This window comes from Ochotona princeps, chromosome 8, assembly GCF_030435755.1.
Source record: "Ochotona princeps isolate mOchPri1 chromosome 8, mOchPri1.hap1, whole genome shotgun sequence".
Taxonomy (NCBI): domain Eukaryota; kingdom Metazoa; phylum Chordata; class Mammalia; order Lagomorpha; family Ochotonidae; genus Ochotona; species Ochotona princeps.
The window spans coordinates 64039512-64051700 of record NC_080839.1 but is presented as its reverse complement, the minus strand read 5'-3'; the positions used below and the strand labels follow the sequence as shown (position 1 = coordinate 64051700).

Below are 12189 nucleotides of genomic sequence, written 5' to 3'. Positions count from 1 at the left end.
ACTGGCACTGTGACATAGTAGGGAAAGCTCCTGCCTGTGACACCGACATCCCATATGGGTACCAATTTGAGTTCCAGCTGTTCCAAATCTAATCCAGCTCCCTGCCAGTGCACCTGGGAAAGAAACGGAGGCTGGCCCAAGTACTTGTGCCCCTGCACCGACATGGGGGACCTAGAAGAAGCTCCTGGCTCCTGGCTTTGGCCTGACTCAGCTACAGCCATTTGAGGAGTGAAGCTCTCTCTCTCCCTCTCCTCCTCCCCCCTCACGCGCGCATGCACTCTCATTCTCGCTCAGTCTCTGTAATGTTCACTTCAAAATGAATGAATCTTGAAAGAGAAAAAATGGGAAGGAAAGAAGGGGGAAGGAATAAGCAGTGATAGCTCTTTCTACCTTCTAGAAGCATCTCCAGGGCCCGGCATGCCCAACCCATGGTGTGGCTGCAAAGCTGAGCCTGGCATGAGCAAAGGGCCTGGCACACTCTGAGCCCGCACACGCCTGCAGCACGGGAGAGAGGGAGGCGCTTCTAGTCCCTCTCTGCCCAGTCCCTCAGTCGCAGATGGAAGAATCAGCAGGGGCCCCACCTGCGGCCATCTGCCCAGCACTGTCCCGAGCCTGGAGGAGAAAGGTCACTTGATGACCTCCCAGGAAAGCCAGGGTGACAAGCCAGCAGCCAGCAAGCCACACAGCCCCGCTGGCCTGCTAGGCTATGAGCCAGGTGCAGCAGATGGCGGGACGCAGCGGCCTTCCTCTCCATGGGCCCTGCGCCAATCCAGGGGATGTAGCTCATGAACCACAGCAGAGGGGAGGTGGCAGGTGCTTCCCTAGGAGGAAGAAGCCCCATGGAGAGAGAGGACATGGACGGGCCCCAGTCTGGACCTGCAGGACGTAGGACCAGCCACTGAGACAGCCCAAGGAGGGCAAGGGAAAGTGGCCTGGAGCGCGAGTCCCAGATGCCAGCTCCTGCTCTGGCCGTGTTGTATGACTTCAGCATTAGTGTCATTGTGTGGGTGAAGGGCATTAGCAGTGAGACCGAAGGGCTGAGTGTGTGAGGGTATGGGGGAAGGTGAGCAAGAATGTAAAAGTGTGAGTGTGTGAGTGTATGTGCTGCACGTGAGTGTGGTGTGTGTGGAAGTTGCGACTGAGTGTGTGCTGGTTATCGATAATCAAGACCAATGTGTGCTTTGCTCCCTGCCTCTGCCCCTCAGCAGTACCCAGTCCTTGGGCAAGGCTGAGAACCCCGACCCTCGGCCTCCCCCACCAGATACCCGTTTTCTAAGGATCACTCGAGGGGGCCCCTTGCATGTCAGCCCAGCGTCTGGCACATGAGCGCATGCATCCTGTGCAGGGCCTCAGAGGATAGCTGTGACCACCACATCTCTGTGGGTGCCCCTCACCTGCATGCCAGGGCCCAGGCCCAGGCCCTGAGAACAAAAGCCTGCCCCCTCACCCGGCCTGATCCCCTGCCTGCCCCAAAGACCCCTTCTCACTCCAAAGCTGCCCCTCCCTCCTGAACTCCTTTGTCAGCCCCTCTCCCCTTCTCTGATATCACTGAGTGTGGAAAGGCCAACAGTGGGATGGAGCTAATTCAGAGAGAGTGACCAGCAGCCCCAGGAGATAGCTGAAGAGGACCCATCAGAGATGGAAGGGGTATCTTTCATGGCCCTGTTGATGGCAAAGGGAAGCCCAGCCCCAGCAGGCCTCTGCTGGCCATGAAGGGCCCCAAGCTGATCTCAGGTCCAGGAGGAAGCCCAGGGAAGCAGGGTGGAGGGGCAATGGGGGACTTCCTCCAGGAAGGCAGTGGGGGTAGACTGGACACTGCAGACACAGGAGAATAGAGGAAGCCACAGTGGTTGGAGGCATCCACGTGGACTGGGCTCGGAAGCGGGCAGGGCCATGCAGAGGGTGGCATTTTGTCACTGCTGCTGGTTTACTTGCTGCTGTAATGTGATCAGGCCATTTGTGGTGGAGTTGTTGTTGTCTTCTTTTCCTCCTCCTCCTCCTTCTTTTTCTTCATTCCCGAGGTAAGGTAGTGCTGTGATATAGTGAGTAAAGCTGCCACATGGGTACCAGTTTAAGTCCTTGCTGCTCCACTTCCAATCCTGCTCCCTGCTAATGCACTTGAGACAACAGCAGTAGATAGCTCAAGTGCTTGGTTTCTTGCACTCATGTGGCAGACCTGGAAGAAGCTCCTGGCTCCTGGTTTCAGCCTAGTCTAGCCTTGACCATTGCAATCATTTGGGGAGTGAGTCAGCAGATGGAAGATTTCTCTCTGTCTCTGTCTCTTTCTATCTCTGTGTAACTCTGACAAAAGGAGCCTCAGGGCCTGCAGGGACACCTGCTCCCTGTGTCCCCCGTGGCATGCCTACTGTGTGCTGCCACTCTTGCAGATAGTTCCTGATGACCTTGTCAGAAAAAGAGGTCATCTCTCTTACAGAAGAGAGAACCAAAGGCCAAGGAGGTGGCACACCTTGCGTCAGGCCACCCAGTGACAAGGACCAAAGCCCCATAGCTCTCACCCAGTGAAGAGAGCTGGGAAACTAGGCCAAGGGCAGGAACCCATGGCTGCCACCAGCCTTTCTTGTGCTCCAGCAGGTCAAGTTGGAGTGCACTTAATAGCACTCTCTCGTTGGCTCTCCCTAGCAACCTCCAATGGGGAAAGTGTGAGGCTCTGACCCCTATAGATGGGTAAACTGAAGCTAAGAGTTTATAAGACAAGTCCAAGGTCATAGGCTAAGGAGCCAGAGTGGAAGGCTGAACCCCAGCTTCTTCAGGCTGAGTTGGCTACTCCTCCAGGGTCCACGGCTCACCAGGTGTGAGACCACCAGCTCCACCCTGCCGGTCCTCTGCCAGTCTTGGCACCTCTCAAGGCTGTCTCATGGGCAGGCTGCCCGCAGACAATTCATGGCTGCGTCTCGGCTGCCACAGACACGCTCGCCCTCTGAACGTGGCTCTAATGGAGCTCCGGATTAATCGCTAATGCACTCAGAGTCAAAGCCGCAGGGAAAACTCACACACTTAGCCTGCCAGAAACGAACAGCCCCAGCCGAGGTTGCCTTCCAGGCCCAGCCCTGGATAGGGGAGAGGCCCAGCTCCATGCTAACTTCCCAGGAGCCGTGCACCTACCAAGCCCCGCGCACCCCCACCCCCAGGCCTCAGTTTCCTCTTTGCAGAACAGGAGCCTCCAAGATGCCCCAACCCGTCACTGGCCTCCCACACACCACCCCCATGCCTCTGAGACCCCTGAATGTCAGCAGGGTCTGCTCTCCCTCCTCCACCCGCCAGCACTTCTCATCCAAGGCCATGGCAAGGTCCAGTACGCACAGGTCCTACCAGCTCCCCAGCATATCTGTTGTACCAACGATGTCAAGACCACAGCTGAGAACAAACCCACTGTTGGCTCTCAGTCTGGGGCCCAGACCTTTGGGCTTTGTCTACATCTCTTGGGATATACAGCTGGCAGATATTTCATAAATGGCTCATTTTAGCCTGAAAATTGACTTTTGGTCCCCTGTCCTGCCGTTTCCAAGCTGTAGGACCTTGGACAAGTTGCTGCATTTCTCGCTCCTCCTCTTTTGAGATTGGCTTTTGTGGCTCTCACCCTTTGTACAAGGATGGAAGCCAAGGCTCAATGAAGCTAAGAAACTCCCCCTGGTTAGAACTGAACCTCAGACTGTGCCCCCTCCCACCTACTAACCACAAGGTGAATCCCTTAGTGGGTGGGGGAGGCAGTTAGCCTCCAGGGATGCTAAAGAGAAAAAGCAACGTTGAGCTTCCGTCATCCCAGGCAGACGCTGGGAGCAAGCTTCAGGCTCCCAACCCAAATCCACATCTAACCCAAGCAACACAGAACAGTTTAAAGAGCTCAGGCTGAACATAGCCTACCCAGTGCCAAGCCACAGAGGTCTGGACCAGACCAGGCTCTGCTCTGCTTGGGTAGCCAGGGGTACCCCTCTGGATCTGCAGTGTAGCCAGAACCAGAAGGGCCCAAGCCCCCAAAGAGGCATTGGCAGGGAAAAGAGGCTAAGGGGATAGCTGATTCAATCAAAAGTCAAACAGAGAGACCTTGCTCTTACAGAGATCAAAGGATGCGAAGATCAAAGGCTGAGGAGTCAGGCCAAGGAGGCCCTGGACGGGCCATGGGTCTGGCAACGAGGCCTTTCTGTCCTCATGCAAGACACAGGTAAGAAGGTAGAACAGGCGCACTCTTCCCTCCAAGTTTCTCTGCTATCCAGCTCTTCCACGCTTCTTTCAACTGGGTCAAGTCCATCCTACTGTCTGGTCCTCCCCGACAGGTTTACATTGTGGGTTACATTCACAGAAATTGCAACACTTTCTCCAAGGCAACACGGGAAAAATACTTAACAGTGACCAGGGCTTGCTCTGGCCTTGGCAGCCCACTATGGTCACTTTCTCTCTTGAGAAGCCAGGGCTATCTGCTCCCTGAGCCAGCACCATGCTCGTGAGCATCTCTAACAAAGCTTTCCCTTCGTGCAGCAGGCAGCACTTGCAGCCGGACCCTCCAACTATCTCTCAGTTGAGATGGATATCCTTCCAGAATGTTCTCCATGTGTTTAAGTAGGCATATCCCTTTACTTTACAAAAGCAGTAGCATCCTATGCATACCCATCCAGTTATCCAAAGTAATATAGTTAAGTAGGTTGAAATGCAGGAACCCCTGAGTCTTATGAGTTAAATGACTTGTATCTGGGATCCCTCTCCACCCCTCCACAGAGGCAGAATTTTACAAACATTTCACTGTTTCTCTTATTACTGTCACATTTACACAGCATTTCTTCTTTCTCTTTTTTAAGATATACTTTTTTTTTTAATTGGAAAGTCAGATACACAGAGAGGAGGAGAGACAGAGAGGAAGATCTTCCATCCATTGAATCACTCCCCAGTGGCCACACAGTTGGAGGTGAGCCAATCTGAAGCCAGGAGCCTGGAGCCTCTTTTGGGTCTCCCACCCAGGTTGCAGGGTCCCAAGGCTTTGGGCCGTTCCTCGACTGCTTTCCCAGGCCACAAGCTGGATGGGAGTGGGATGGGAAACGAGGCCATCAGAATTAGAACTGGTGCCCATATGGGATCCCGACACATGTAAGGCAAGGACTTTAGGCTAGGCCCTACACAGCATTTCTAATACTGCCCTGATGCTACCACATGTTGAAAAGTATTCATTATAAGCATTACCTTATGACTTCCTGCGATAGCAAAGTTTATTTCTCTATATATGCTTCATCTCCTTTCCATCATTTTCCAAGATAAAGCGATTAGCCTGGGTCAATTAGTCAGTGTGTATTATTAGGAAGTGATAGTCACACACTGCTCACAGCCAAGTCTCCTAGTGCAACATAATAGTTTTCTTTCTTTTCTTTTTTTTTTTTTTTGCAAGACTTTTTGTTTTTTTTCTAGAGTTAGTAATCACTTTGTGTTTCTTATGTTTCAGTTTATTATTATGTCATCTCCAAACTTTCTGCATAACTGCAAAGTTTCTCTTGGTGTGGTTAAAGAAAGGCATCACGGGATCTATGAATTCCTTTTATTTTCTTGGAGGCGCCACTGCTAGGACCCTTGGTTCCTTAATCCCGCTATGGATTGGTTTTCCAGGCATGTTATATTGCTACCATAATTTGCCTTCCTTTTCCTGTCTCCTTGTAATTTACTTTGTTTCTTCAATGTTCCAAGTCTTTCCTGGACCCTAATATCCTTTTTACTTGGGTTACTTTCTAGTTTTAATTAAACTCATTTCCAAAACTTCTCCAAGAGCAGGGGTTTGGGAGATTTTGAAAGCTTGTATGTCAAGAAACAGTGTTGTTCCACTTTCACTCTTGGTTATTTCATTTTATTTGAGAAACAGAGTAAGAGAGAGGGAGACAGAATCTTCATCTGCTATTTCTCCAAATGCTTGCAATAGCTGAGGCCAAGCCAGGTCAAAACTGGGATTAGGGAACTCAAACCCGGTCTCCAACGTTGGTGGCTGAGACCCAGATAACCTGAGCCGCCTCTACTGCCTCCCAGGATACACATTAGCAGACAGCTGGAATCAGTAATGGAGCTGAGACTACAATCCAAGCACTCCCATATGGAAAGTGGGCATCCCATGTTGTGTCTCCTTCACAGCACCAAACGCCTACCAGCTCAGCTAGAACTTAAGTCTAGATTGATCAATATCCTTAAAATTTCAAAGCTATTTAGCCACTGTCTTCTGATGCAAGTCCAAAGCTAAGTCTGATCCCTAATCTCCGGTATGGAACCTATTTGTTTTTCTCTGTGGAAACTTTGACAAGGGACTTCTCATTATCCCCAGCTCTCTGCAATGTCATGATGACATCATTTAGTGTCTGCAACCTGACTTCTCTCCTCAAACACCGGACATCCCGTGGCTCTCACTTCAGACTTACCGCAAGGCTCTACGTGCTGACCAGAGACACCCCTGCTCCTTGCGTACCTGGTGGCCCTATATCAGGAACCTGATTGGCCCCAGCTCTCATGATGGACTCCAGTCACCCACTGTGGTGGGCGGATGTGCTCCATGGGTTGCAGTGAGAGAAAAGGAAACACACAGACTTCCTGTTCACCTTTCTCTTTGCACCTGACCCCATGTCCTGGCACTTAGAAGCTCGTCAGCCTTCCTGGGTTCTTGACTGCACCCTTCCAACCCCCAAGCCTCCACAATCTACTTGCAGCTCAGTGTGTTGCCAAGCCTCTGGCTCGTGGGCCTGTCCACTTCGAACTTGTGTTTTTGTGGACTTTTCTCCTCTGCTGACATTACATGTGTTCTCTTTGTCTCCAGAGGTTTCTTCCGGTGTTCTTTTAGGAGAGGAGGCAGGTTTTCACAAAAGATGCTTTCTTCTCTCCATGTCCCCTGGTTTTCGTCACTTAACTTGGTGTCTCCATGACAGAGATACACACATCTCCTGCCCCTTGTCGGATGCAGTGGTGTTTGTGCCACTTGCAGCCCTTCCATGCAGGTGCCAACGACCAGGCCAGGGTGTCTTTCTCAAGCTGAACCAGGGTGCTGGGGAATCTCCCACCTTTGCTGGTCCTCTTGCATGCTTCAGAGTTGACTACGACAGTTCCAGGTCCTTGGGGAGCTCTCCAGGCTGTGGTCCCCTGGAGCTGGAGGCTCACCTGGGTTGGGAGTGGCAGAGGAGTCTCTCTGCTGTTGCCCAGCCTGTCCTGGAGTAGTTCCTGTCCATCCCCAGTGCTGGGTTATTGTGTCATATATAATGGTGTCCAATATAGAGACTCTGAAGCAGGGTGTGAGTTGAGGTCCCAGCCTGCACTCTCCCCACCTTGTACAGTGGTCTCCTTGCCCCATGCCCCTGCTCTTACAGGCTCTTATGGGTGGGGGCTTTGGGGTGATCTCAGGAAGGCCATGGGGCTCCCTGCTGCTCAGGAACAGGATTCTCCGAAGAAGCAGAGCAGACAGAGCTTGGAAAGAAGCTGGCTAGAGACATTTGGCAAGGACTGGAGCCCTCCTTGGCAGCTCATCTCAGCACCTGTTCCCCTAGCCCTGTGTAGAACAGGTACCACCTCTCAGGGCAGGGGCGCCTTCCACAGGCACAGAGGGAGACATTTGTAGGGCCTGGAAGGGCAGTTTAGGAGAAAGAGTATCTGATGACAGCTTTGTTTCTGGATGGCTTTTTTTTTTTTCCAGAGGCCAGAGCAGAGTAAATGATCATCTGGGTGGGGCTGGGGGCAATGTGTTCAGGAGACAATCTGGGCCTCTAACATGCTGCTCTCCGTTCTTGGGCTCTCAAGACCACCACTTGGTCACACTCGGTCCTGATGCACGGAAACAAGACTTAGGACCCTGTGACACCACATGGAAGCCCCCAGAATAGAAGGAGAATGTGCCCAAGCACAGTTATTCTGCCCCTGAAATCTTGAATGTGGTCAGAGGTGAGGAGCTCCAGACATCCGCTCACCTGTCAGAGGAGTGTGTGGTACCCACCCCCACACAGCTTAAGTGTCCATCACAAGCAGGCGGGCTGCGGATCACAGTGACCCCAGGAGGGAGTGGTTTAGAATTCTTGCCTACAACCAGTCAACAGGAAACCCTACACAAAACAACACCTCCAGTAGTATGAGTGGAATCCATCCTGCGGGATGGGTGGGGCAGAACTGTAGAAGGCTCCATATGCAGGTCTATGGCTGGAAAGTTTTGGAAGGCAACATGAGAAACTAAGAGCAAACACCAGGGAGGAGAGCACAGACAGGTGCTTTCTACTTTTCGTTATTTTCAGGAAAACTTAACCAGAGTGGGTAGGGAATATGTGTTTTCCTAGGTTTAGAAGAGCAGGTGGCTATTATTTTGCAAAGGATACAGGACAGCTCCAGGCCATCCCTGACCTCTGTAGCTCTGAGGGCCCTGCCCAGCTCTCATCGCCTGCTGGCTCCCAGGCTGGACGTAGTAACTACGGAGGGCTTGTCCAGGCAAAGATGATTATGGGGAAGGACAGGAACCCAGGCTAGGGTCTGAATGACCTTATCACTCCAACCTTACACCACCCCCTGCCTTCCTCCAGAAGGAAGTGTGGAAAGCTAATGTGTTTCTCCAGGAGGTTTTGTTCAGCATGGCTGGGGTCAAACTTGACCACACCTGTCCACTCACCCTCTCCACATCCCATGACGGGGCAGACTTTGCACACTGCACAGTGTCTGTCTTTGACTGGAAGCTGTCCCCACTGGACAGGACCTGTGTGAGGACAGAACCTGAGACGGTTCTCCCGCATACCCCAGTGCCTGCAGGTGCAAGCACAGCTGCAGGAAAGCGGGGGGAGTGAGAGAGGGGAAGAGAGGGGCATATTACATCCACTCAGCCAGCAAACAACTGATGTAGGCTTCTGACCTTTGCCTCCCAGAGGCTGTCCTCATCATCCCCAGAAGGTGCAACCAGACCTTTGACCCTCCAAAGAGGGTCAATATGGCAGTCGAGACACAGCAGCCCATAACCTGATGTCTCATTGAGCTCCAGTGGGGTCCTAGGGGCTAGTGACCAGCCCTACCCTCCCTGTCCCAGCCTCATCTGCAGGCACACCCCTCCCCCATTGGGGACCAGAATGAGGAGACAGCAGAGGAGGGTAAGGGGCTCCAGGACCCTCGACTCACCATAGAATTTCATTCCTGGTCAGGAAGGTCAGGGCCTGTAGCAAATCACAGGAAAGTAAGTGCTTCCCTCAGCCCATCCCTGTCTTGGCTGTCTGTGGAATGGGCAGGGGACTTTGGGGAATGGAGAAAAGAAGCTAGGGAAACTGAGGCAGTCCAGTTTCAGGTAGCAGATGGTTAAGTGTTGGGTACAAGGAAGACACAGTGACATCCCTTGGTCTTTCGATGGCCTTAGGCAGGAAGGTGGTAGCCCATACCTATACAGGGATGAGATGGGCTCTGGGACAGCATACAGACCAGGGAGGACTATCCTGGTCACATGGATATGAGTCTAACGAAGGCAAGGCCTTCACCATTTTGCTGGATGAACCTCAGCACTTGAGGCAGGAGTCAGCTGTTCACCCCACCTGTGCCCAGAATCACCAGTGTCCTCTACCCACCTGGTACTCTTCCAGATCCTCCCAGTGCATCTGGTACCTCAGACACTGCCCCATGCCTCCCTCACCCTCCTCTCTACCAGCAGGTGAACCTCAGCCCAAGGGTGTACCTGCTGATCCGGTTGTCATGGTAACCTACATTCTATCTTCTGCCCATTCTACCCAAGCCCCCGAGTTGGCAAAGAAATAGGCTGTTGTGGCTGTCCAGGGTCAGAGACATCATTCCTGGAACAATACCCAGAAAGGCAGCCCCACGGGAGGGCTGAGAGCCCTGTGGGAGACTCGGCTGACACACTGGCTCGGGCCAAAGCTGAGACCAGGTGGCCTGGGGCAAGCTATTCAACCTCTGTCTTGGTCCCTTCATCTGTAAGTTGAGGGTGATAGCCATGGATGGTTGTGGAGATTCACGGTGTTAATAGGGGCTGGCTCTGTGGCATAGTGTATAAAGTTGCTGCCTGTGGCACCAGCATCCCATTTGGGCACCAGTTCAAGTCCTGACTGCTCCTGAACCAGCTCCCTAGTAATGCAGTTGGAAAGCAAAGGAAGATAGTTCAAATCTTTGGGCTCCTGTGCCCAGTTGGGAGACCTGGATGAAGTTCCTGGCTCCTGGCTTCTGTTTGGCCCAACCCCAGCTGCTGCAGTCATCTGGGGAGTAAACCAGCAGACAGAAGATCCTCTGTCTTTTTAATAAATAAAAATTAGTCTTTAAAAACCAAGTGGACACTTCAGAAAGTTCATAGAAGGTAAGACTGGGGCCAGAACTGTGGTGTAGAAGATGGTCCCATGCTCAGGCACCCATGTTCATGTGGGAGACCCAGAAGTAGCTCTTGGCTTCAGTCTAGCCCAGACCCGGTCATTGAGACCATTGAACTGGCCATTGAGGCCAGGGAACCAACAGATGAAAAATTTCTCTCTGGCTTTCCCTCTCTGACTTTCCAATAAATAAAATAAATCTTGATTTAAAAAAAAAAGACATATGAGATTAAAATATGCCTTTTTGTGTGGAAAGAAAAGAAATTTCATATACAGCTTTTTTCATTTTCCATGAATTTTTGGAAACCCCTTGCTACAGTGACTGGTGCATAGGAAGTGCCCAAAGCACAGGAAAGACATCCCATTGCCTCAGTGGGGACAGTGAGTAGAGTGGAGCAGGCAGAGTGCATGTGAGGAGACAGAGATGTTCAACCCTGAGCAGGTGTCACAGGCCCAGAGGGGCTGTCCCCCCACCCGGGAGGGGCAGGTGCTTGCTCCTGAGTGAAAGGCCTGTCCTCCCACACTCTCTACCATGGAAACAGTCCAGGGCCTCCTGGAGAGATAATGGGAAGTCTCCAAGACTGCAGCTGCTTGCTGCTGGTTCTTCGCCCACTGCCCCCACGGCTTCACTGACCTGACAGGCCCGAGATGCAGCATAGTCCTGGGCAGAGAAGTAGATATTGCAGTGTAGTCTCAGCCTGCTCCTTCTGTCCAGCATGCGCCTCACTCCAACACGCACATGAGACACACACTCACTGCATCTGGGAGGTAACAGCACAAAACAGAAGGGCAGGAGCTGCCGGACAGTACATCCTCTTGCAGGTGGGACACCAAGTGGCTGTTGGAACATGACGATTAGGAGCGCAGGTTTGAGGACTTGTAGTGTAGTGGATAAAGTTCTCTGTGATGCTGGCATCCCTTTCAGGTGTCGGTTTGAGTCTTGGCTGCTCCACTTTCCATCCAGTTTCCTGCTAATGAGCCTAGGAAAGCAGTGGAGAATGGCCCAAGTGCTTGGGCCCCTGCACCCCCTGGGATTAGTAAATCCCTAACAAAGGTTTGAAACAGTGACATGTGTAAAGTTTCTTGTCTGGCCAGGTGCCATACTGCATTCTCAATAAAGGGAAATTGATACTGTTGTTTAAGCTGGGTCAGGAGAAAGAGAAACTCTGAAGCAGGCAGTCAGTCATTTGTTTTAAAGTTGGCTTATTTGTTTGAAAGACAGAGTTATATATATAGAGAGATTTTATATCCAATGGTTCACTCCCCAAACAGCTGTAGCCAAGCCAGAAGCTAGAAGATTCTTCCTGGTCTTCCACTTGAGTGAAGTGGCCCAAGCATTTGGGCCATCTTATGCTGCTTCCCCAGGCACTTTAGTGGGGAGCTGGATTGGAAGTGGGAGCAGTGGGGACTCAAATTGATTACTGAGCACAGATTTGATGCCTTTGTACCACAAGGCAGTAGTTTAACTCATTATGCCACAATGCTGGCCCCCCACCCCTCAAAGTCAATAATTTTTTTAAAAGGTTGTGTTATTTAGTTCAGAGGCAGAGAAAGAAGCCAGCCAAAGTGTTTGGAAGCCTAGGAGAGGTAAGAGACCTGTAGGCTCACCCTGCAGCCTCCTGTGCCCTCCTGATGACATGAGGTACAGGTGGCAGTGTGCCACTGCTTGCTGTGCTGGAACATCTGCTTCCACTTGCTCACCGGGGAACAGAGAGCACAGCTAGAGGCTCCTCTGCAGCCCCTGCAGCTGCTGGCTAAGCCCTCCTTGTTTCCTGAGCCAAGCAGAAGCAAGACAGGCGATTAGGACAGTCCATGCAGAGCCAGAGGAGCCCCCGGGAGCCCACATCCCTCAGCCACAGTGGGAGCACCATAGAGACTGGAGCTCCTG

The 12189-nt window shown here is 52.0% G+C and overlaps 1 protein-coding gene across 1 annotated transcript in view; it reads right to left on the bottom strand.

Moving 5' to 3' along the window:
• CIB4 (calcium and integrin binding family member 4) overlaps window positions 1-9671 on the bottom strand; it is a 48817-nt gene extending 39146 nt beyond the window's left edge. Inside the window, exons 1-2 of the mRNA XM_004582658.3 lie at window positions 9552-9671; window positions 9115-9149 (exon numbers count right to left, since the gene is read on the bottom strand). Coding sequence (XP_004582715.1) covers window positions 9115-9149; window positions 9552-9605 — 89 coding nt within the window. The 5' untranslated portion in view covers window positions 9606-9671. The remainder of the gene's footprint in view (window positions 1-9114; window positions 9150-9551) is intronic.
• Window positions 9672-12189: the final 2518 nt, after the last annotated feature.